This window comes from Lutra lutra, chromosome 8 (assembly GCF_902655055.1).
Source record: "Lutra lutra chromosome 8, mLutLut1.2, whole genome shotgun sequence".
Taxonomy (NCBI): Eukaryota; Metazoa; Chordata; class Mammalia; order Carnivora; family Mustelidae; genus Lutra; species Lutra lutra.
Window position 1 is genome coordinate 5,183,227 of NC_062285.1, and position 24,041 is coordinate 5,207,267.

The 24,041-nt window shown below is 47.9% G+C and overlaps 1 protein-coding gene across 4 annotated transcripts in view; it reads right to left on the minus strand.

Annotated features, from left to right (window-relative positions):
- The window catches only part of IL2RA (interleukin 2 receptor subunit alpha), a 45,698-nt gene extending 22,282 nt beyond the window's left edge, over positions 1-23,416 (minus strand). For all 4 annotated transcript variants that reach the window (XM_047740978.1, XM_047740976.1, XM_047740977.1 and 1 more), the window contains exon 1: positions 23,149-23,416. In XM_047740978.1, coding sequence (XP_047596934.1) covers positions 23,149-23,212 — 64 coding nt within the window. In that variant the 5' untranslated portion in view covers positions 23,213-23,416. The remainder of the gene's footprint in view (positions 1-23,148) is intronic.
- Positions 23,417-24,041: the final 625 nt, after the last annotated feature.

Consider the following 24,041-nt stretch of genomic DNA (forward strand, 5'->3'; position numbering starts at 1 on the left):
GGGGCTCCAAGGATGAGAGTTCTGGGCAGGCGCAGAGGTGTATTATCCATGTGGCCTTGCCTTTTAGCTCTTGTACTTTTGTGTACACAGAGGGGAAAAGAGACAACGCCTGTTATTAATCCTGAAAATCCCAAGGGCTTTGTCATGTACTAAGAGGGAGTTAAATTAAGCTTTTCTGACCCTGAAAGTGTTCCACATCTTGTGTTAGAGTTTTGCTCTGAATGGTGATTTGAAAGACACAGGCCGGATGCCATGTGTTTTTCCTCCTTCTCACACTTTACCTTCGTCACTGTCCCCGAAGCAGAATTGGGGGCATCTTCCCCTGGGGTATCTGCAGATCTATTGCCTCCAGGCACTTCCTGCTCAACTGAAGTGCAACCCTCCTTGGGTGCTTTTGGGACATGGCTGACGGCAACTAGAGCTTCCTTGTTCTGCCCTGTACGGCCCAACAGGTCTGGGGAGAAGGATGGGTGAGAGTGAGGAGCCATAAGACACTCTTCTCTTTTCACTGTTGTCATCTTGGGTTTTGTTTTCCCTTCAGCGGATTGCTGGAGGCTCAACTTCCCCATCTCGCCATGGCCCCTACCAGGCGGGGAGAGAGTAGGCATTTGTGGTTCTCGGGTCATCGTGGACAAGAATGACAACCAAAGTTGCACAGCGACAGAATTAGGATCAAACCAGCTTTTCTGTCTCTCAGGCATCTGGTCTCTCAACTAGTAGGCCCTCCCATCAACTACGCACCCCTGTTCCCAGGAGGACACCGGAGCAGCTTCTAGTGCTTGGGTTTCAAATAAGAGATAAGAAACTTGGTGAAACGAGGCACTTTCTTCCTGTCAGGGGCCCTATCACACAGTGAGAAAGGTGGGAGCAGACCGGGGGTTCCTGCTTGGATTCGGAATGCTGACCCCCCCCCCCCCCGTTATTTCGCTTCCCCTCAGCTCCATCCCCCAATCTGCTCCTTTATCTTTCACCCTTTTGTTTTTGAAAGGGGAATAGAATTAAAATGAGTCTTCTGCTGATATTTTTGGGTCCCTCCAGTGAACCAGAAATACTAACACTTGGTTGGCCATCGATCCTTTGATCTGAGAGTCTCATCTAAGGTGGATTCTGTACAAACAGTGGGACTGTGCTGCTGTCCTCCTTGGGCGTGGTTCTCAAATGTTACTGTGCCTACAAGTCGCGGGGAGGGGGGTCTTATTAAAATGTGCATTTGGATTCAATAGGGCAAACACGAAGGCTAAGATGATTTCTGACACACTCACAGATGCTGTGGGGTCCGCAATCACATAGTACTGGCGGCTGCCACGTCTCCCCTCTCCATCCGCCCCTTTCTGAGACACGCACCTGCCCCTGGTGGACCCGGAGAGGACTCAGGCGCTGGTGATCCTGTTTACGACGACCAGGGGCCTTCCTCAGTATCTAAGAAGATGCAGTGAAAACTGACTCTTGGCAGGAGGAAAGGTGGGTGGGTGAAAAACGGTTGTGGGCTAGGTGATTTGTTTTTCTTCTCTGATGTTGCTCAAAATGAAAGAGAACCCTTCTGGTCCTTGTGGCCAATGTGAGCAACATGAAAGACAAGGAAAATAAAGGGGATTCAAAAGGATGTGGACAGAGTCTGAGATAAGATTCTTTACTCAGTGGGCGAATCAAGGTCAAGTGATGTTTACCCACAACCCAGCCAGCACTGAGTAGATGGCTTCATCTTTGTGCCTTCGTTTTCTCCAGCAGAGCAATGGATGAAGCACAGAAACTTCTAGATCATGATTTACTAAGCTTACACAAAGGACACAGAAGTACATCGAGAGCTCGGTGTACCTGATAAAGAATCTGGTTCTTGACCTAACGTCATTCATTTCCTACGTCAGATCTAAAAAAATCCCCCAAATTGTACCTAATGTCAAAGATAGTCTCCAACTTCCTTGGCAAACCCATCCAGCAGTTTGGGCCTTATAGAAAGTATGTGTTTGGTACAAAATAAAACACCATAGGACATGTCAAATTTTCCTCTTAATAGGATCCTAGGATCTGAGAGCCGAGAGAGATCCCGAGATTATTTAGGTCCATCCACACATTTTGTAGGTAAGGAAACTGAGGCTGTGTGTTATTCTTCAGGTTGTGGCAAGAGAGCAGGACCCCTGATTCCTAGGTCAGTGTTTTCCCATCATGTACAATCAGAATCTTCAGGAATATGGGTGCTTTCAACCCAGCAGTGGAAGGCTTTCTCTTGCTGAGGGGTAGAGCTATGTCTAAGCTATCTGGGTCACTGGGAAGTGTTTGTGAAATGTTGTGGTTTAATTGAGATCATTATCTTTGAAGAAGTCAGAGAGCTCAGATCTTCCATTTTGAGATAGAGATATATATATAGATATGTATATATATATTTAGTATATATATGATATCTGAGCCTTGCCTGTGTGCTGCTTCTTTGTTTAGTTTACCTTTAAAGCTCACAACAGCCCTGAAAGGTAGATATTATCATCCCCACCTTACACAGAGCAGGAGACTGAGGTTCAGAGGACTTTAGCAAATTGTCCAAAGCGTACAGCTCAAGGTGGTGGGACAGGAATCATGAGAAAGCCTAGTACTGAGGCCCTCATTTCTGCATTAAAAAAAAAAAAACAACAACTCACTTTTACTTTCAGAAAATACTATCAAATAACAAACTGAAATGTGTCAGGAAGGAACAAGAAGGAAGAGGACAGAATTGTAGAGAAAAGGTTTTCATTGACGCTAGTCGCCACGAGCACCCACAGGACAACACTGTTGGCTTCTCTGCAGGAGCAGGGCTCAAAGTGTTCAAGAGGCAGGATAGCAGGAACCAGCGGGAGGAGCTGCCGTAAGATCCGGGAGGGTTCGAGCTACATGTTCCAAGTGGCAAGATTTCAGTATTTCTGCGGCTCCGTGTACACACCACGTCTTCTTTACACACTCATCGAGAAGCTTCCATGGGAAGCTTCCATGGTTTGGCTGTTGTAGATGGTGCTGCTGTAACTATCTGGGCGCGTCCCTTTGCAGTGGCATTTTTGTATTCCTTGGGTCAGTACCAGTAGTGCCCTTGCTGGATCACAGGGCATTTCTGTTTCCAACTTCAAAGGGCATTATCGATGGGACTCGTCTGCTCTACGACGGATAATGTAGTGTAATAGGCCATACATGACACCCACCACATGTTGAGCTCTTGCTGAGGCCTGGAGATTAGAGTGAGTGGTGAAGGCGGGCCTTTTCTCTCATGGAACTTATATTCTAGATAGATATTGTATTAAAGCAATATTAAATAAATATTACAAATTAGTAGGTACCAGAAAGATGTAGTATAAGCTACTATCAGAGCATATTGATAATTGACTCTTTTCCCTTTTGTTTTATTTGGTAATGACATTCTGTGTACAATGAATAATATGAATTAACTTTGGTCCCTTGTGGACTTTCCCTCCGGTGAATGGCTTCTGAGTACTTATGACCCTGGAGGATAACTAAAAAAATTAAGCTGTGGTTCCTTCCTTGGCAATCTTTATAATTTAGTAAAGAAGGTAGGACAGATATATGATTCTAACACAAAATAGAAAGTGATAACTGTGCTTGGACCCATTCTTTGAGAAGAACAAGTGGGCCCATGGTGGCAGGCCTGCATGGCTCTGTTGGTTAAGTGTCCGACTCATGATTTCAGCTTAGGTCATGATCTCAAGGTCGTGAGATTGATCCCCACATCAGGCTCTGCATTGGGCATGGAGTCTGCTTAAGATTCTCTCTTCCTCTCCTTCTCCCTCTATGCCCCCCACCTTCTCAATACAAAGACTTCATGGGTCTATAACAACATGTGGTTAGCTGGGGGCAGCTGTGGGGCAGACAGGTGGGAGACAGGGTGACCAATTAGGCTAGTGCTTCTCAAACTTCTGTGTGCATCTGAGTCCCGGGGGGTCTTTATTAAAATGCAAATACTCATCCAGGAGGCCTGGGGCAGGGCCTTAGAATCCTCATTTCAGGGTTTTCTGCTGCTGTTCCAATCACAGTTTGAGTAAGGGGCTAGGAGATCACTACAATAGGCTGGGTTGGAGCCAAGAGGAATCTGGGAATGGAAAGGAGCAGAGGGTGTAGGTAGCTGGAGGGGTGGGAAGATCAGTAGCACTGGACATCGATTTGCGGAGGTCGGGAATGGAAGAGAAGGGATCGAAGACGTGCAGGAACCCAGCGGGGCAAGGAGAGTGGCTGGTGCAGTCAACAAAAATGAGTGTCGGTAGGCTAAGATGTGACCATCTTCTAGAAGAGAAATTTTTGTCCTCATTTTAAAATGTCAGTTATTGAGCACGATGATCTCGAGTTGAGAGTTTACTTTCCTATTCGTGTCTACCCCCTAATGTTGAGGGAAAGCAAGTCAGCTCTGGGCATCAGAGACCTGAGTCCTCTTCCTGTTCCACTGACCGTTCACTCTGTCCCCTTGTCCCCTGTGATGGTCTTTCTGGAAGAGGGAGTGGGAAGCATTCCTCCCAGATCGCTGGTCAAATTTCACAATGCCTTAAGTTCATTTACCTCCAGTGGGAGGCTAGAAGAAAGATACTGGAACCAGAGGCTCACTCTGATAGTTGGGTGAAGTTTATGAGAATTTGGGGATCCTTGGGTTGGGGTTTACTAGCTTGAAAATTATAATGTTATCTTTAGGGACACATTTTTTTTTTTAAGTTTACCCAAGATTTTTCATACCATCCCTTTGAAAAGAACGGCATCTCACTCATAGATAAGGAAACGTAGGTTAAGAGTGAATGGCGTAGGTTAAGAGAGAAGTAGAAATCAAAAGATTCGGCCGTACTTCTGCAGTCCTACTGTCGCCCAACCTTAGCGACACTGAAGAGTTGGTCCACATGAGTGTTTGCTCAATCGCCCTTTCTCACTTACTCTTTATTTGTCCTCTCATCTCTGAACTTCCTCAGCTTTCTCTGTGTTTCTCCCCATTTCCCCATCACACCCCCTTTAAGTCAGCATAGCCTCTTCCTTCTGTCTCTCCACGTAAAACACGTTCCTGGTTTCGCCAAGCCAACATGGCGTGGCTCGGGTCACGTCCCCTCCGCTGCCTCTGGAGCTGTGCCCCACCCGCCGCCCCTCTCTGGCATTCCCGGTTTCACCATCACCTCCTGAGCCTGGAAGCATCCCAGGTGCCTACAGCCCCACCAGGAATGACTCTTCATGTCCTTCCCTCGGAATCCTGTTATCTCACGGGAGTCGCGCATTCGTGGTGCCTACATCGTCCCTGCCCCGCTCACTCCAGAACTGTTTAGTGTGCCTACTGTTTGCACTGGGATGATGTTCTTTTCTCAGAACACACCAAGAAAGCTATGAGTCAACAACCCAGTGACACTTGTTTGCCTCAAAGTTCGTTCGTTGAGCATCTGGTTCCTTTAGCCCTTCCTTCTGGAAACTTCACTCACGGTATTGTAAGACACCACGACCCGCTGGTTCCTCATTCTTTGGCTTTCTTTCCCTGAATGCTCACTTCACTCTTGTTTTATACATCCTCTGACCCAAACTTTTCCTATTATGGATATCTTAGTGTGGTACCTTTGTCATGACTAGTAACCAATATGGACACTTTGTTATTAGCTACAGTTTATACATTACCCGGATTCCCTCTGTTTTCCCCCACTGTTCTTTCCCTTTCCAGGATCCTATCCAGGATTCCACATTTCACTGAGTTGTCCTATCCCCTCAAGCTCCTCTTGGCTATGAGGATTACGTGACAGTTTCCCCACTTTCCTTGTTTTTGGTGACCCTGACAGCTCTGAGGAATCCTGGTTGGGTATTTTGGAGGATGTCCCACTGTTGGAATTTGTCTGATGTTCTTTGCATATTTGGACTGGGATTAGGAGGAGGATAGCATTCATCAGAGTCCCAAAAAGTGTCCAGAAGGGTTCAGCAGAGGCGTTTCCCAATGCTCTTGCCATTCTATTCTCGGGAGACTCATCGCTTCAAGTCTTACCTCTGTGCTGACGGCTTCCATATGATAAAAGAAGACTTAGCCACTTACTGAATTCTTGCCAAGCTCAAAAAGCTGTTCTAAGATCTTCACACATATTAACTAATTCAATTCTACTGTGAAATAAATATTGTAATTGTTACTGCCATTTTACAGATGAGACACCGAAAGGTTTCAATAAACTGCCTGTAGTGGCCCAGTGCGGTCACAAAGCTAGAGGACGCAGGAGCTGGGAGTCCCAGCCAGGCTTCAGAGCCCACGTTCTTAATAAGGATGCTGTGCTGCCTGGTCCAGATTCCTGCCTCCAACCCTGAGCTTTGGTGGGGCCATAAAAGTAACATACGTAACGTAACAACATAACGGCCCTTTTACCTTTCCACCTCCAGTGCTTCAACTCTCTTCAAATCTTTGTTTCTGGGGCGCCTGGGTGGCTCAGTGGGTTAAGCCACTGCCTTCGGCTCGGGTCATGATCTCAGGGTCCTGGGATCGAGTCCCGTATCAGGCTCTCAGCTCAGCAGGGAGCCTGCTTCCCTCTCCCTCTCTCTCTGCCTGCCTCTCTGCCTACTTGTGATCTCTGTCTGTCAAATAAATAAATAAAATCTTAAAAAAAAAATCTTTGTTTCTAGGGCAAGGTACTATTTCTTCTTCTGCTTAACATTGCCATTGAAGTTTTAGCCAATGCAATCAGATAAAAGAATGCAAAGGCATACAATGGGAAGTAAAGGAACTACAAACTATCCCTACTTGTAGGTTATATGATAGTAGGTCTGGTAAATCCAAAAGGGCCCATGATGAAAGTAACAAGATGATGAAATTATTTTAAAAGATAGCAATCCATAGAGATACCATAAGAGTGTGGGATGGGACTGGGGAGGGGAGAAAGCTGTCTTTTATAGGAAAATGCCAGCTAAGAAATGCAGAAAGATGGATCTCAAGGGAATTGTGTTGAATGAGAAAAAAAAATTCAATTTCAAAAGTTAATTTTGTATAATTCCATCCCATAGCATTCTTAAAATGACAAAAATACACTGACGGAAATGGTACGGTGCCAGGGATTAGGAGGGAAGGAGGCAGATGGCTGTGGCTACAAAGGGTAGCTAAGGAGAGACGCTTGTGATGGGAACTCTTGTACGTCTTAACTGCGGTGACGGTCACATGTGATAAAGTTGCAAGAACTAAATACAACGGACACCCTTCATGTCAGTTTGGCAAAATCTGAAACAGATTGATGGGTTGTACCAATGTCAGTTTCCTGGTTGTGATGTCACGCTGTGGTTATGGAAGGAAGCACGTAAAGGCCATAGTGCATCTCTCTATGGTATCTCTTGCAACTGCATGTGACTCTACAATCATCTCAGAATTACAAGTCACAAAAGCAAACACAGACAGTCCTCTGCTCCTCCTCTTGTCCCTGTTTGTCTTCATGATCCTTCCATTCCCATCCCTTGTGTCACCTAAGCTTGGCACTCCAGCACCCTCTTCAAATGCCACCCCTTCCTTGCCCCCCTGTGGAATCACTTCCCAAGAGTCACGATTTCTGCTGCCTCAGTCCCTCCTGTACGTGCCTCCTCTCACGTCCATGACCTTCACCCTCTGCTCACCTGTCATAGCAGCAGCGTCTTACTACCCTGCTCTACCTCCCATCTCCCCACCCCTCTGACGTGTCCTTCAAATGTTGCCAAATCAAGCATCCTAAATTACAGAACCAGTCGCACCTGGAGCAGAGTCAGTGGCCTGGAGGTGAGCTCTAGTATGTTCTCTGCCCCTGTGATTAACCTCTGATTTTGACAAGAAACCTTTAGCCCTGTGCCCCCGAGTTCCCAGCCCTGTGGCTCCCAGCATTGCTCCTGCCACATTCCAAACCTCAGGAGGATCCAGAAAATGGGTTTGCGGGACACGCGCGGAGTTGTTGTTGGGACGTACTACAGTATTTCACTGCTCAAATTTGGAGATGGAGTCTGCCCATCCATCGGCAGGGGGCAGGTTCCTCGGGGCCACTAACTAAACATGACCGCAGGAGCTTCTTAGTCGCTCCAATGTCACTGCCTTTCGCCATGCTCATTGGTCCTCGGGGCCTCCTAACGTGCCGGGCCCTGGTGGGGAACTGCTCCCTCTCTGGGAGCCAGGTAAGGAGGAAGGCCGCTCTTGTCTGTACTGTGTTTAAGGGGCATATCGGGTTCACCTGGCAGGTTCAGCCGACAAGGTCACCCTGGCAGAGGGACGATTGTGTCCAGGGGACTACGTGTTGAATGTGTTGCTTGCGTGTGATTTGCAAGGGTGTGAGTAACAGAAACGCATGCGTGTGTGTGAGTGAAGGACCTTGAACTCTGTAAATTGTCCTGCACATTCTCACTGTTGCTTATTATCCCTTGGGCAGTGTTGTTTTCAGGACCAAATGATAAAATACGTCAGGTTACTTTGTGAACTGGAAAAAATATTTAAAATGTTAGTTACATAAACCTTGATTGTGTCAGAATGAGGAAATGGAGTTTCTTTGAATTCATCTTCTAAGAACTGTTTATGATCGTTCTCTGTGACTTTCCTTCTTCTCACCTAGGTTCACATGCAGACCTTATAATGGATTTCAAATAGGTTAAAACAGGGTCCCTTTCCTGTTCGCTGCCAACCCATCACCTCCGTTTAGTCTGAATACTCCTAGTCGTTTCTGGCTGTTGTGGGCTGCCTACATCACCTGTTATTTATTTAAATTATTTCATGAACGTGGGCAGCAGGAGGCACTGAACAAATGTGTGGGTATCTTGGCATTGGCAATATTGTGTATTTATTCAAACAAATACCTATCTTCTCTGGGCAGGCATAAATGCAGAGGGGAACGTGGCAGGAGCAAAGTTCAGCATCACAGGGCTGGGAACTCGAGGGTCGCAGGGTTAAAAGAAGTGAGTGCCATCAAAGAAAATGTGCAGGGTCCCCGGGGGACCAAGGGGGGCGGCCGTGTGCTCTGAGGGGAAATATCTCAGAGCAGATGAACACACCCGCGGTCAGGAGCACTGATGGTCTGTGACTCGTGTGTTATCAGATCCACTATTTCTTTTTTTTTCTTTTTTTTAAGATTTTATTTATTTGACAGAGATCACAAGTAGGCGGAGAGGCAGGCAGGGGGGTGGGGGGAAGCAGGCTCCCTGCTGAGCAGAGAGCCCGATGTGATGCGATGCAGGGCTCGATCCCAGGACCCTGAGATCATGATCTGAGCCAAAGGCAGAGGCTTAACCCACTGAGCCACCCAGGTGCCCCCAGATCCGCTATTTCTGATGTCTGGCTGGACCTGGCAAGCCACAGGGTCAGTTCCCACAACCCAGAAATGAGTGACTTACGGCGTGAGACCCTTTGGAGGACAGCTCGCACCTTCCTGCACACTGTTACCAAGGCCCAAAAAAAGAAGCGGGGGTGGGGTGGGAATCCAGTTACTTTCTGTTTACCCTGGAAGGGAGAAAGGAGGCAGGGAACCAGAAATAGTCTTCCCAGCAGCTGTCTCTGAATCACCAGGGACATTGTCTGGGGATCTCAAATGCCGCGAATGAAACGGGCAGGGGGTGGTTCTCTTCTGCCCCGGGAGTCTTCTCAGTTCAATAAACTTCTGCACATGAAAGAGTTAACCACACACTTACCACAGAATGTCAACCTGATGAAAATTAAAGCCGTGTCAGATAAGAAAAACAATATACTCTTGTTCTTTGAAATCTAAAAGCAGTTTTTCTTCAAACCTTTGAAACCTATTTCTTGGGATGGAATCATATTTTTAGTAGAAATACGGTCCATCGGTCCGTCGGTGAATCCCACCCAGAGTCTGCCCCAGGGACTCTTCTGCGAAACAGAATCGAGATTTATCAACTGGAAAGCAAGCGTTTCCGCTGAGATTTCACAGAACACCAGATGGGCTGAGTATGATGCCGGGAGAAACAAGCCCAGAAGGGAAACATAGGAAAGAAGGAATAAGGAGAAAGTCTCAGGACCCCGGGGAGCCTTCAGGAACGACGTGCTTCCCGCAAACCACAGCCCAGCCTGGGTGTCAGGCCAGGGCCAGCTGTGCTGTCACAGGTCCTAACTGTGTGGGGCACAGAGAATCCATAGGAAACCCGGATGGCCCTGGATCCGAGGTGTCCAGCAGCCCCGGGGCCAGTCCTCACCCTAAGCCACCATGCTGGCCCCTGATCTAGGCACAGAGGGACCCCAGTGTGTGGAGTGTGTTAGAGGGTGGGAATGGACCGGCACGGGCGCGATGCATTTCACAGAGAAGGACAATCCGCACGTGGACATGCAGCTCACAACCTAACTGAAGGGCAAGTGCCTCTGTGGGTCCCGGGGTTCTTGGTGCTTTGGCAATGGCCCGATCCGCTCGCCCACTGGGCCTTGCCTGTGTCCGGTTTAGTATAAACAAGCAGCGGCCGGAAAGTTTCCCCAAATCCGCATATTGACAAGCGCTACCTCGCAGACAGAAGCAGCACAGGACGCTTCAGGGCGGGAGGGATGACGGGGTGGACCACGCAGTGCGGGGAGGAGGTTAAGACTATCAAGTGAGCTGTACCGAAGCCCTCGCCTGTACGTGAGAAACAGGCCTCGGAAAAGCAAACTCCCCTGAGAGGTTTCTGTTGAGTTTAGTCTATGGGCTCGACCAGCCCTGGAGGAGACACAGCCTTCCATGACCTCAGAGCTCCCCGTCCGTCAGGGGTCGGCTCAGCAGCCTCCCTGAATTCCTCGTTAACACGGAGAGCCACAGTTTTCGATCCTTTCAAGGAGCAGATGCTCCTCGTTGCAACAGAGACCTCAGCGCTAGTGGCCGTGGCCCCGGGCGGTGGTCCGCGTGGGCACGACTGCCGGGCTTCCCACAGAACTCAAACCCGCGGTGCCTGCAGTTTTCAAGGACGTGGGAACTTAAAGTCTGTTACCTTGGTTCCCTGGGAATCGCTTTGTGCTGCAACGTGACAAGTGGGACTCATCAGGGACACGGTAATTAAAGCATGAACTGGATAGACCTTCTTCCTTGCCTGGAACCGATGCCTCAGTCCTGCTCAGGACGGAGAGGCAGCGGCTAGGGAGCTTGCTGTCCCGGTGGGGAGGTCCGACGGCTCAGTGGGCACAGCACTGAGGAGCTGTTGCTTTTCACTCTGCTCTAGGGCAAATATTTAGTAAGCTGCAGAATGTCAGGGCTCAGAGGGGGCATGAAGACACTCTCTATGGATCTGCTCGCCTGCATAGACGATTGTCTCAGAGTTACCGCACGCTGGACACTGTCCAAGGCACTTTACACCCGTGGACTTCTCTCATCTCTCCAGCCAGCTATGGAAGTAGGCTATTACCAGTATTAGTGATAATTAACATCACTATTATTTTATGTTATTGTAATTAAAATATAATCAAATATATAAGTATATAATAAGTAATTAAGAGTATAGTATAATTATAGTTATAATTATATATGTAATTATATATGTAATTATATATGTAATATATATTATATATAATTATATAATTATAATTATATAGTATAGTATAATTAACACAATTATAAATGAAACCATTTAATAATTATTGGGTTAGTCATTACCGTCTCCATGTTACAGACTATTGGAGTCAGGTACACGGCTCTGTGACCTGCCCAGAGTCACACAGCCGGCTGATGGCAAAGCTAGCGTTTGGATCCGGTAGCCTGATGGGACTGGGCGCTCATGACCCCCCCGCATGTCCTCCCCCCGTGTCTCGGCTGCACCCTGTTCCTGCGTACCCTGGAGCCGCTGGCCTCCTGCTGCCCTCGTCTAGCATCTGACCCGTGTGGCGGGAAGGCTATGGCTGGCATCTTGGCGGGAGGGATGAGAGGGAGCATGGAGAAGTGGTGAGGGCTGGAATTAGGCAGGGGAGGATGGGGGTGTCTTTTGCTGAAACTGGAGATAGAGGAGAGAGAGCAGGCCCAGGGGGACAGTTCTATGTGTGTCGAGTTGGGGAAGACTGTGAGCTCTCCGTGGGGACTGTGAGGCTTCGAAGTCCGGCAAGTCATGTTTATTGAGCACCTGCTCATCCTGGCTATTTTATAGGCAGGCTATCTTGCAAGCCTTAGACTCACCCAGGACGGGGGTGTGATATTCCCATTTCATTTTATTCAGGATTTTATTTTTTAAAGGAATCTCTACACCCAACGTGGGGCTTGAACTTACAACCCCAAGATCAAGCCTCGCTCACTCCGTTGACTGAGTCAGCCAGGTGCCCGTGTTATTCCCATTTTATACCCACAGCAACTGAGGCCCATGGAGGTTTAAAGAACCAACCTGCCATCAACTCCTCCCCAGACCGTCGAAGGCCCAGATCGTGTCTTTTCCTTGCCTAAGACCATCCTGTAGTATCCTGTTCCTTGTGGGATGCAGTCCAAAGCCCTGTACTTGGCAAGGCTCTGTGTCATAGCTCATGCCCAGCCTCAGAAATCGCCCCCGCCCCTGCCCGCCCACACTCTCCAGTCGGCTGGAAGTCCATGCCGCTCTCAGAGCTCACTGTGTCCTTGGTCTTTGGCCTCGCTCATGCTGGGCTTACAGCTCAGTTCCCATCTTCCTGACTCCTGCTTCTCCTGCAGGCTCCCTCCACGTTTTTCTCTTGGAAGCCTTCTGCACCCTACTGTCTGGTTTTGTGGCATTCCTCTGTACTCCCAGACACCCTGCTGTTTCTTTGCCCAGTGTGTTCAGTCAGATGCCCACCCCTTGCTCGTGCCTGCAGAGAACAGCACCCACCCATGCTTGTGAAGGGAGATAGAGTCACACAAGTCCGAGCGAGTCTTTGAATTCAAGCCTGTAGACTCCCGAAGTCATGTGCCTAGTCTACTCTCCCAAGATGCTTTGCAATCGGGAAGAATGCCGCGCTGGCGAATGAGCCGTGGAAGATTATTCCAGTAAGAGGGGAGGTGCCCCTAGGCGCCGAGCTTTGAAACCACAGGCGAGGAAGTGGTGTTTGCGGGACAGAACTGCTGACCGGATGCACGAGGCTGCGGTGTCCTGTGAGCAGAGGACATGGGGATGGATGGATGGATGGTCCCGGGTGGAAAGGATCTTGGATGCCAGGCAGAGGAAATGGGCTGCGTCCCTGAGGCAGCCGGGAAGGATTCGGGCTCTTTGGTCAGGGTCAAGGCGTCATCATGAACCTTACTTTCGGGGCCTTAATCTGGGGATGGATGAAAGAGGCCTTAAAACGAGACCTGAAGGCTTGCCTAAGACGCGCATGGGACTCGATGACGCCTGTCGTCAGCTTGCTTCCTTTGCCTGCGGATGAAGCAGAGGGTCCAGCTCGGTCACACGAGTTTCTGCCTCAACACGTCCGGGTCCTCATCTGTGGAATGGGAGTGATCACGGCGCCTGTCTGGCAGGGCTGCTGGGAGGGTGCCCGGGACGGTGGGTGCAGAGTCGCGGCCCGGCCCAGCCCGGTCGCACGCAGCCATCACCAGCTCAGGCCAGAGACCCCGGGAGTGGGAAAGTGAAACCTGCCCGGCTGCCGTGTGAAAGGTGGTGACAGTCAGTGAAAGCCCCGAAGTGAACTCTCCAGCGAAACGAGCGAGGCGAGCTGACACGCTTACCCTTTGCGGTCTCTGTGCTCCCCCGGGTGTCAGCAGGATGTCTGAGGAAGCTGCCTTTCATTTGACAAAGGTTTTTTTTTTTTTCTTTTTTTCCTTTTCCTCTTTCTTTTCTTTCTTTCTTCTTTTCTTTCTTTCTTTCTTTCTTTCTTTCTTTCTTTCTTTCTTTTTTTTTTTTTAACAGTTATTTTGCTTTCCATTTAAAATAGGGAGGTTTTCTCTTTACAAAGGTCCTTTTATTCTAAGTCAGGCTCTGAAGAGAGGTGTTGCTACCGCAGGGGCCGGAAGCAAGACACCACAGGGCTGCTCAGCTGGGTTCAGGGCCTGGCCCGGCCTCGTGGGCGGGGAAGCCGTGGTGGCCAGGACACCTGTCAGGTGCGTGGCCTCCTGCAAAGTCAGCGCCCCCAAAACTCCCGGGAAACTCACCGGGCTCCCAGACGGGAAGAAGCTGACGTCACTTCAGTTCCGGGCCCCCACGCACACTGTTAGCAGTAATTCCTACGCCCTGTACGTGGTATCGTTACTGACCCACCTTTCTCTGAGGAGATCGGCCAGTGGGCTCCGCGGGGCTCCTTTCATTTTGAAATGAAAAAAAAAAAAAAAAAGAAAAAGGAAAAGAAAAAAAAACCAGTTGCTTTGCTTTTAAGTAGTGATGAGGGGCCCTTCCCCTCTTCCTTGGAGAAGCCCCTGCTTTCCGGACGTCTGGGGCTGGGGACCTGTTCTCACACAGTCGGGGTGCAGGGGTCGGCGGTGCGGTCTCTCTCCGTGTGGCTTTGCAAACATTTGGGTTCCATGGGAGCATCAGGTTGTTCTCCAAGGAATGTCCGTGCTCCCACCCGAAATGTTCCCATTTTCTCCATCAAGGAGTTTCTTGAGCAACAGAGAGAGCTTCGGCAAACCCTCTGTCCGTATGATTCGAATATTACTGTAATTCGGCATCCGTGGTGTTTGATTTTAATAACTTCAGTAATTAATAACGACAACACAGTGCTCCCAGGGCTCCCTTCTATCCCAGATGTGGGGGTAAATGCAAGACAGCTTAGGACCCGGCTGGCAAGACGAAGGAACGTCTCTGTGTGTCCCATCCGCTCTTCCTTCACACTTAGATCTTAGACCTTACCGTGTGTTGTAATTACCTCTGCAAGATATTTCTCTCCTCCTGGGTGAGGAGTTCCCGACAGCCCAGGACCGGGCGACCACATCATCTCTGACCCTGTATCTGACACCTAGTAGTTGCTCAACTAACGACTCGCTGATTGATATACAAAGGAATGAACTCGTAACCAGGAGTCCTGCCACAGACAAGACTGTCCTCAGCCACCCTACCCCTTCCCTCTTCCACCTGTCTGTCCCCTGTCCCTGAGCGGCAATGTTTGCTAAACTCTGAGAAACTCCACAGCAGAGAAAACTCCCACTATCATGCCTCGGGGACATACACTTGATCCTCACCTTTGGTTTTTTTTTTTTTTTTTTTTTTTTTTTTTAAACTGCTGAGAATACCAAAAGCAGCAAAGCTTCTAAAGAAGGTGTCTATTTCGGGCCCAAACAGAAAAGAGTGGGTGATGCTGTGGGCAGAGATTCCTGAACCTGGCGGGGTTGACTCATGCCTGAAGGTGCTCAGAATTTCCTCTGTTTTGTGGGCGGCTGGGGCAGACTGGGCTCCACCGAAGTGCTTTCTTTGAAGCCGAGTCAAAACCGAGTCGAGCTGCTCTTGGGGGTGGGGGGTGGGGGACGGTGGTGGTGGAAAGAACATGGGAGGGGGACAACAGCAGTCACAGTTTAAGACCCCAGGGAATCGAGGAGACTGGAGAGGTCGGTTGGGTCCCTTGACTAGAGGCAGGGGCGGGCGTGTGGCCCGAGGGTTTGCATTACGGGAACACGGACCCGGGACAGCACGGCAGGAGCGGTGAGTCGTAGCTCGGAGACACTTCCTTTGACTTTTCACAGAGTGAGAATAAACTTCTTTCTCAATATGGCCCATGAATTTATGCCCTTAGCAGCAGTTTAGAAGAAGAGTGAAGGATGCAGTCTCACATCCCAGCTCTGCCTGGTTGCATTACGCTGGGCAGCCTACTTAGCCTCTGCGAGCCTCAGTGTGCCGGCTGTAAAATGGGGATGACAAGGAGGCCTTCCTGACTGTGAGCGTTACCTGAACGGACGCCCCGCATTCCCATAGTTCCTGAAGGAGTGCGTGCGGGCCGCGGCTCTCAGCTCCTGTTAGGGTTCCTGTTGAAAGATTCTCGGAACTAGGCGGGAACCAATCGGCCTGCAGGAGGCAGCAGGCATCGGGACGCGGGTTCCAGGCCGGCTTGCCTTTCCTGGCCTACCTTTCCCAGGTCCCAGCTGACAGTTTCTCGCTCACCTGCTCCTGTTTCTCCCCTACCCCCCGTGTCGTCCCCCCCCACCCCCGGAGGCGGCCGGGCTTACTGGGGCCATTCTCCCTGATCTTCGGGGGAAAGGGACCAGCTGCCTCTTCAGAGCTTCCTTTTTATTCCTTAGAAACCTGCTGCTCTTGCTTCTCTACTTGTGGGAAAATCACTCAACTGCTCCTGGTCTCCAGCCACCAACCTACTTTCTCATGGCGTACGGCAAGAGGCCGGTGGGGAACTTGGAGAGAAAACAACCCCAAAAGGCACATCTGACCAATCAGCCTCCTGCCTTGCACCCTGGGACAGGCCTGCCTCGAGGCACAGAGCTCTGACCGGCACATGCCTCCTCCCCTCTCCCTTCCTGGTGAGGTCATCTCCCTCACTTGTGTGCCTTAGAGTTTTCTCCTGCCTGAGATCCTCCTGTTTGCAGGATATCCAGCACCGAGTTGAGTTGTTGATCAAAAGCCCCAAGGAGGGGCGCCTGGGTGGCTCAGTGGGTTAAGCCGCTGCCTTCAGCTCAGGTCATGATCTCAGAGTCCTGGGATCGAGCCCCGCATCGGGCTCTCTGCTCGGCAGGGAGCCTGCTTCCTCCTCTCTCTCTGCCTGCCTCTCTGCCTGCTTGTGATCTCTCTGTCAAATAAATAAATAAAATCTTAAAAAAAAAAAAAAGCCCCAAGGATTGGGTGTGTGAGGGCATTGGGACGGGTTGTCGGGAGGGAAGCTTCTAGAATCTAGCCTCATGGTATGCGGTTAGCTGCAGCCAGGTCGGGGCAAAATATGGATGTAGGGAAATTAGACCCGGACTTTCTGACCATTATTGGGGGTGATATGGTCCTGCTGATGCGGGGCCAGTGATTCATCGTGCAAAGGAAATCAACCAGACACCGCTGAGATGTGTAGATGCCTAGAGGATGAATGTGAGGGGAGGACTCAGGTGCTTTTTGTCTGAGCAAAGGTATGTTTTCATCAGAGAACCACCAGCACCTTGAGTCTCATTTTGCTCAGCACGTACACAGAAGCTTTGGTTTATACATGAAATAGGGCCTTTTATTTCCCTGCGCTCGTCAACTCCTCAGTTTTCAAGTCCATTACAGAACCTGATCCATGTATACAACTTAGCAAAATCATTAGAAAATACTGTCCTCCATCCCATGTCCTGAGAGTCACAAGCACAAATTCAGAGTCATTATGTCCTAGGACCGTGTTCTCTGAGAAGACTTTCCAGACTCTCCAGAAGCAGATTACCCACACCCTTCGGATCGCAATGGCACGCGATGACCTCGCCATGTACTACTCTGGAATATTTGATCTTGTATCTTTCCCAAATCAGTTTTCCCATTTTAGTTGCAAGTTCTATGCTGGTAGATACAATGTCTATTTCTTCTCTCACATGGTAGCCTTGCTACTCAAAATGGGGTCTATGCACCAACAACATGGGCCTCATATGGGAGCCTGTTTGAAACCAGAATCTCAATCCCCACCCCAGAGATCCTGAATCAGAATCTGCTACATGACAATATTCCATGGTGATTTGTAAATATATTAAATTTTGGGAAGTACTGCATTAAGGCCCCTAATCTTAGTGAATAGAAATGAAATAATGGAATCAGACAACCACGGGAATCATCATTTTGTGGATTTCAATCCTAACTGGGTCTTAAATCATTTAAGGAACTTAGGAAAAAAATATTGTGTCCAGTTCTCATCTCCAGAGAGTCCACCCTAACTGGTCTTAACTGGTCTTGGGTGGGCTTGGATATCCTTTGTTAAAGCACTCCAGATACACACTGGGAACCTCTGCTCTAAATACATTTCCCAGTGAGACTTGCGTTCTCTTACCGATGGATGCAAATCTGGGAGGAACCGTAGAACAAGTCAAATAGCCAAAAACTATCTGAGTAATCTTAGGGGGGAAAATACCTAAAATACCTAGAGATGACTACATTATCGTTTGCCCTAAATGGGTGACTTATTTGAAAGCCTGGTGGGGGTTCAGTGATGGGCACTGACTCATTGGCAGACACTCTTGGTTCTTCTTTGGCTGTCTTCTAGAAGGAACTGCTCAGCAGACCTTTCATCCCCACAAGCAGCTTGAGGGCAAGGACCACACACTCTTTCATCTTGGTGATCCTAACCCACCAGTGGACGGCTGCTTGTGTACCACCGAGACTCCATGTGAAGATGTGCAGGAACATTGGACTGGAATTTAAGAGGCCTGGATGCTAATCCCGGCTTTCTGCTTTCCCTGGTTGCCTAGTGTTTTTGTTTTGTCATTGGCACCCTTCTCTTGCTGTCCTCCCTGCATACAACCATGCCTCTTAAGTTGCCTTTGCCAAGCCAGCTACAGCTTTCTTTCCAGGGAGGGTAACTTTCTGTGTCTCATTCTCTCTGTTTGGTGAAGATCAGTTCAGAGATCTTGCCAGGTGACCGTGGTTTACAGGGAGACTACAACCCAGAGAATTATACTCCAGATTTTGTGTGTGTACGTACATTTTTCTAAGGAGACAGATCTCATCAAGTTTTCTCAAGGACTCACCACTCAAAAAAGATTAAGAACCAAAAAAGCCAGATGGATTCTTCCTACCACAATGTTCTCCCTGTTGAGATGTTCAGGCTCTATGTGGAGGAGTGACAAATGAGTTGATCTTTATGCAATGAGGTTCTCTGGGCTTTTTCCCTCCCTTGATGCTACCTGGGGCATTGGCTGACTCTACCAAAGAAGAAATTCCTGAAGAAATTATTAGGAAGCCAAGAGAAGAAGAAGGTACTTAACTGTCCTTAAGCTTTCCTCACGTGATACCTGCCCCGAGGAAGAGCTGAACAAGAGACGAAGATCTCAGGAAGTTTAGAGTCTCCCAGGAGCTTTTGAGGGCCCCTGGATGGGCCATGGACTGATGCCAGCGTGGCACACATGGTCAGCCTGAAGAGAAAGTCACAGATTCTAAATCCAAAGGGATCAGAGGCTCTCACTTCAGCCTCCTGCCTGGTTTGGGAAATCTCTCCACCTTATTTGACAACCTCTGATTGGAGCTTCGCTCAACCACTTCCAGAGAAAGAGAGCCCTTTGTGGAGAGGAAAGGAGCAGAGGAATTTTTACTACAAATGTTTGGCCAACTGGAAATTTGCCCAACACAAATAAAGCTATGGTTCAAGTTGTACCCTTTCAGAGACTTCCCGTTACCCATTGCTTTTCTGTTTCTCACCACTGTCCAGAGTTTGGGGCAGGGCACAGGCAGTGGACTGGATTGTGCTTTCTCTCCTAGAGCCAAAAACCTGTACTTATTTGTGATCTTGGCTTTGCAAAATGTGAAAATCACATATCCTTAATTTCATTTTCTAAGACGGGAGGTAAAACATATGGGAAGGAGGCAGAGGAGAACCAGCACGGAAGGTTGGAAAGAGACCAGAAGGCCACCCTGTCCTTCTTCCTTACACCCCTCGATGACCCCAGAAGTGGCCAGACAGCTCTACTGGAACATTTTCAGGGACAGAGGGCTTGTAACTTTTGAAGCAGTCCATTGAATGAGGACCTATCCTTTTCTCACAGGAAATGGCCAGGGATAAATAGAGGAGAAACAGGTTCCCACTCGTGTAGGACCGCTCCTGTGAGGAACAAGGAAATGGTTTGAAGGCGAAGATTCCCTGAGGAAGCAAACAAGCAGCAGAATGCGTCACCAGCCCTCAGTGGTGTTTTGGTCTTGACGCTCAAAACTGTAGCATGTACGGAAGCAGTGGGTCATGGCTAAGCGCTGTGGCGTACCTTTCAAGAGTTGGAAATAACCTGCCATGACATGCCAGGCTTCGGTACTCTGCCACTTAAATGTCTCTTTAGCCCAGACCTTGTGTGTGTCTCTTCAGTCTGGAAACTTTTTCGTCTGAAAATACCCTCGCTTGAAAATGCCTTTTAAGCAGAGCTTATTTTAGTTCCTTTTCAGAATTTTTGACAGAACAACAAGAGCCTCAAAATCTTCTCTTTCATCCTTCTCATTTTATAGGGAGAAACTGAGGCCCAGGGAGGGAGGGGCAGTTTGTCAAAAGTCATGCTGTTCACATGTCTTGTCTTCCATCCTCCAACAATGCTTGTTAGGATGGGCCTTGTCTCACTTTCAAGGTTCGATTTTCTCCCAATTCTTCTCTCCACTCACCTGAGGTGATAGACCCCACTTTCTAAAGGAACTCTTAATTTTTGAAGTTTCTCCTGACCCCTGGGCAAGGCGGGAAACAAGGAAATTCACTTGAACAGCTACCATGTTGTGGACTAGCCTGACTCAGGGATGACCTCTAGCTATTACAGCAACAACTTCCACCAGACCTAACAGAGAAGTATCCATAATCCTCAAGACTTAGCCAAAGAAATTTAAGGATACTTCTCTTTGAGATGAGTGGGTCCAAGTGTTGGAGTTGTAGGAATCAACAAGGATTCTTTACTAGCCCCTCTAACTGACCATGGGTGAAGTCACTTTTTTGTGTGCCTTGCTTGGCTCAAATCTAAAATGGAGCGTACATACAGGTGACATACAGCACTGCCTATGTAAGACATGCTGTTTTAAGAAAGTAGCAACTGATCTGTGAGGTATTCCCTAAGCTTACCAAAGCCCTGTCTCTCCAAGGTGTATCTTGAACATGAGCAGAGTCAACCATGGTAACAACACTTTGGGATCTGAAGAAATGGAATGATTAGATGTGGAGAGTGAAGCATTTTGGGTTTTAATGACAAACTTGAAGAGGGGAAATTCCGGTGTGGGCAGTAGTCTTTACAAGAAGGGATAATTAGACAAAATATCATCTTAATGGGTTTCCACACTTTGGGTTTTTTTTTTTTTAATTTAGGGGATGAAGATTTGATCACAGAATTCCTAGAATGAAAGAAAGATGATGAAAGCACAGATAAACTTTCAGAATTTCCACAATTCTGAGAAAGGTGCCTTCGCTAACGTGCCATGTTGGTAACATCAGGAGAATTCTCTTTTTAACCACATCCCAGGACCCAGTAATACAGAGACTAAAACACCTAAGTTGACTAATACATCCTCTGCAACCCATCACAATTTTAACTGGCGGCTTTGGAAATTTTCAGAATGAAAATCTGCCTTATGAATCAGCTAGAAATTGCATCTGTTGACAGTCTGTTTGATTTCGTTAGAGACCTCTCCCCCCTGAGGAATAAAAAGTCTTGTTTATTTTAAGACTGGGTTCCTCCTCTTGGAGGAAAAGGTCTGAGATGAGGTTCTTTCTTATCCTGGGGTGGTTCCTAAACTGTATGTTAATCCAAGAAACTCAACCCATTTCACTCTTTGGCCACCAAGTCTTCATTAGCCTCTTGACTGGACTATTTTAGGGGCTTCGCAACTTGTCTCTGTGCACCTGATCTCCCTCCACTCTATGCCAGGGTCATCTCCACAGACGTGTCTGCAATGAATGGGAAAATCGTAAGTCAGGGAGTCCTGGGTTGGAACGCCAACTCTGTCCCTGTCTGTGTGACTTCTGAGTTTTGGGTTCTTCACCCAGTGAGGTTGTGATATCCACACTGCGAAGTGGTTATGAGGACGAAAATGAGACTTGCATGTCTAGCACAAGGAAGGCGCTCTATAAATGGTCATGGTCATTTTTATTGTCTAGTAGTCTTGGATCCTCCATTTGACCCCATCCTATATTTTCATACTCGATCCCCAATGTCCCCACATGCTCATCCAGTGTTGGGGGCCACAACAAACCCCCTGCTGTTCCCTCATCTTCTGATGTGTCTTTGGTCATAGGGCCTTTCTATCTGGAACGTCCACTTGGGCAACTTTACTAGTCTCTCAAGGCTCTTTTTGCATGCTACTGTCATGCAGCTTCTCTGTTTGTCCTGCTCACAGATTCCATCACATTCTAATCCATAGTACTGTTCTGATGTCCATGCCTTTCCTTCCCTTGCTGGGTTATAAGTCTCTCAAGGATTGAGACTATGTCTTGTTCATTTTCATATTTCCTATGGTGTCGAGATGGGGACTGAGAGGTGCTGAATAGATTTTTGGAGACCTGAGTGAATGGAAGATTTCTCATAATACTCCCACTTGCCACACGGCCACCAAGACCATTCATATCTCCAGATAAGTCACCAGTGGCTAGCAATAAAACAGGTTTACTGGCAATGTGTTTCCCAGATATGTTGTAAAGGCTTTTCTGTTCTAGCTTGGACTGTCCTCCCACTTTGCAAAGATCATAATGAAACAGAAGTCATCTCATAAACTTTCCAGAAATCATGCCTTCTTCAACTCCACAATAAAGAAATTCCTACCCCTGGGTCAGCTCACAGCTCAACATAACCTAACTACTTCACCAAGTAAGCATAAAGGCACCTTATAGGCCGCAACACACTTCACTTCTTAACACACCCTTCTATGGCTGGTTAGCATTATTATTCATCTAGAAATTAAGGCTATGAAATTGTAGACTTTGATATCTTATCTGTCCTTTTGGGTAAGCAAGGGAAGAAGTTATTAGAAAATTCACACTCAATTAGGGAAGGTGGTTTGAGGTAGAAGTTAGTGGTTTCTGATTTGTTAAAAAAAAATCTTTGACAAAACCCATTTGAAAGGATGAATGAAATCCGAAATTTGCATATGTGTGTGTGTATATATACACATATGGATACACGCATACATACACATAAAGTAATAAGAAAAAGTAGAGTTCTTAAAGTGAGTACACTTATGCTTTCTAAAATTTCTATAATGTTGCATATGTAAGGAAAACCCTCGATATTATTTCCTGAGGCAGTTAAAAATAACATATACATCCTTGAAGCCAAACTTAAAATTACCCCAATATTTTCTATATTGCTTACTGACATCTCAGGATATTACCTTGGTCTTAGAGAGATTCCCAGTAGATTTTTCTTGTTATCTTACACCTGGTTGGTGCCGTGAAAAACCAAATCCATTGGAAAATAAGAGGAAATTTCTTGAGGAACCTGCTCATTAGTAGCCCTGTTAACATTCCGTTATCATGCCACTCCATTCACCCTAGAGATAACAAAGACTGAGTGGCAGGAGATCCCCCAGTTTCAAGCTCTGTTTATAGATCGGGGATGATGGAAGCATAACATGGGGCCTTAGGGGGGTCATGGACAAGGCATAGACCCCAAGATTCAACCCCTTTTATTGCATTTTCTACTTAAGTAACTCCCCACTCCTGATTCTGTGGCTGGGAAGAGGTAATATCCATTAGCCTTACCCAGATTCTGAAGGCACTCCGTGACCTCTTACCTGTCATGTGGCCAGATACTGTGATGAAGGTAGAGATTCCCCACATCAGCAAGCTTGGCTCCATTGTCCTGGCACGTGGGATCAGCTGCCTTCTTGAGGGCAGTGGAGAGAAGGTGTTTCTTGGCAGAAGGTCAAGTTTCCTATCAGCCTCTTATTTGCATCATGCTGGGAGGATGGGAGATGAAAGGATATCAGTCCGTCCGGACCGTCATCCTTGCTGCGGTCTCTCTAGTCTCTAGGACAGTGTGGAGTCGCTCTTATTAGGCTGCTTTGTTCAGTCAGGAAATTGTGCCTAGCCCTCTCTAGTCTCAAATATAGGAAGTGGTTTTAACCAGGTTTTTTTTCAAGTTCAATTGCTGGGAGGTGTGGGCTGGTGGGGGGGTTGAAAAGGATTGGACTTCATTTATGAATCCTTTCTTTAGCTTCACCTAGAGAAGGGAAGGGAGATTCCCCCACCGCCGAAAGAGGGTGAGCAAGCATTTCTTGGCAGTGGTCTCCTTTCACATTTCATAAATTGACCTCACTGTGAAATCGAGGTCCTCCCCCAGACTTGCGGCTCCCTGGGGAGTCAGCAGGTCCCACACGAGATGGGGGGGAACCATGGCGGGGTCTTCAATATTGAGGTAATTGAAAATGAAACAGACTGACCCATACTCAGAATTCATGAATTGTCTCTTGACATCTATATTAAGTAGTGGCTATAATCATTTCACCATGATGCCCAGGTTTTTGAATGTGAGTTGTCATTTTACAAGGTATTTTGCCTCCAGATTTGTCTTTCTCTTAAAGGGTCATACTAGAAGTTGGCTTTTGGGGAACCCAGGTGGATCAGTCGGTTAAGTATCCGCCTTCAGCTCAGGTCATGGTCCCAGGGTCTTATGCTGGAATCCCAC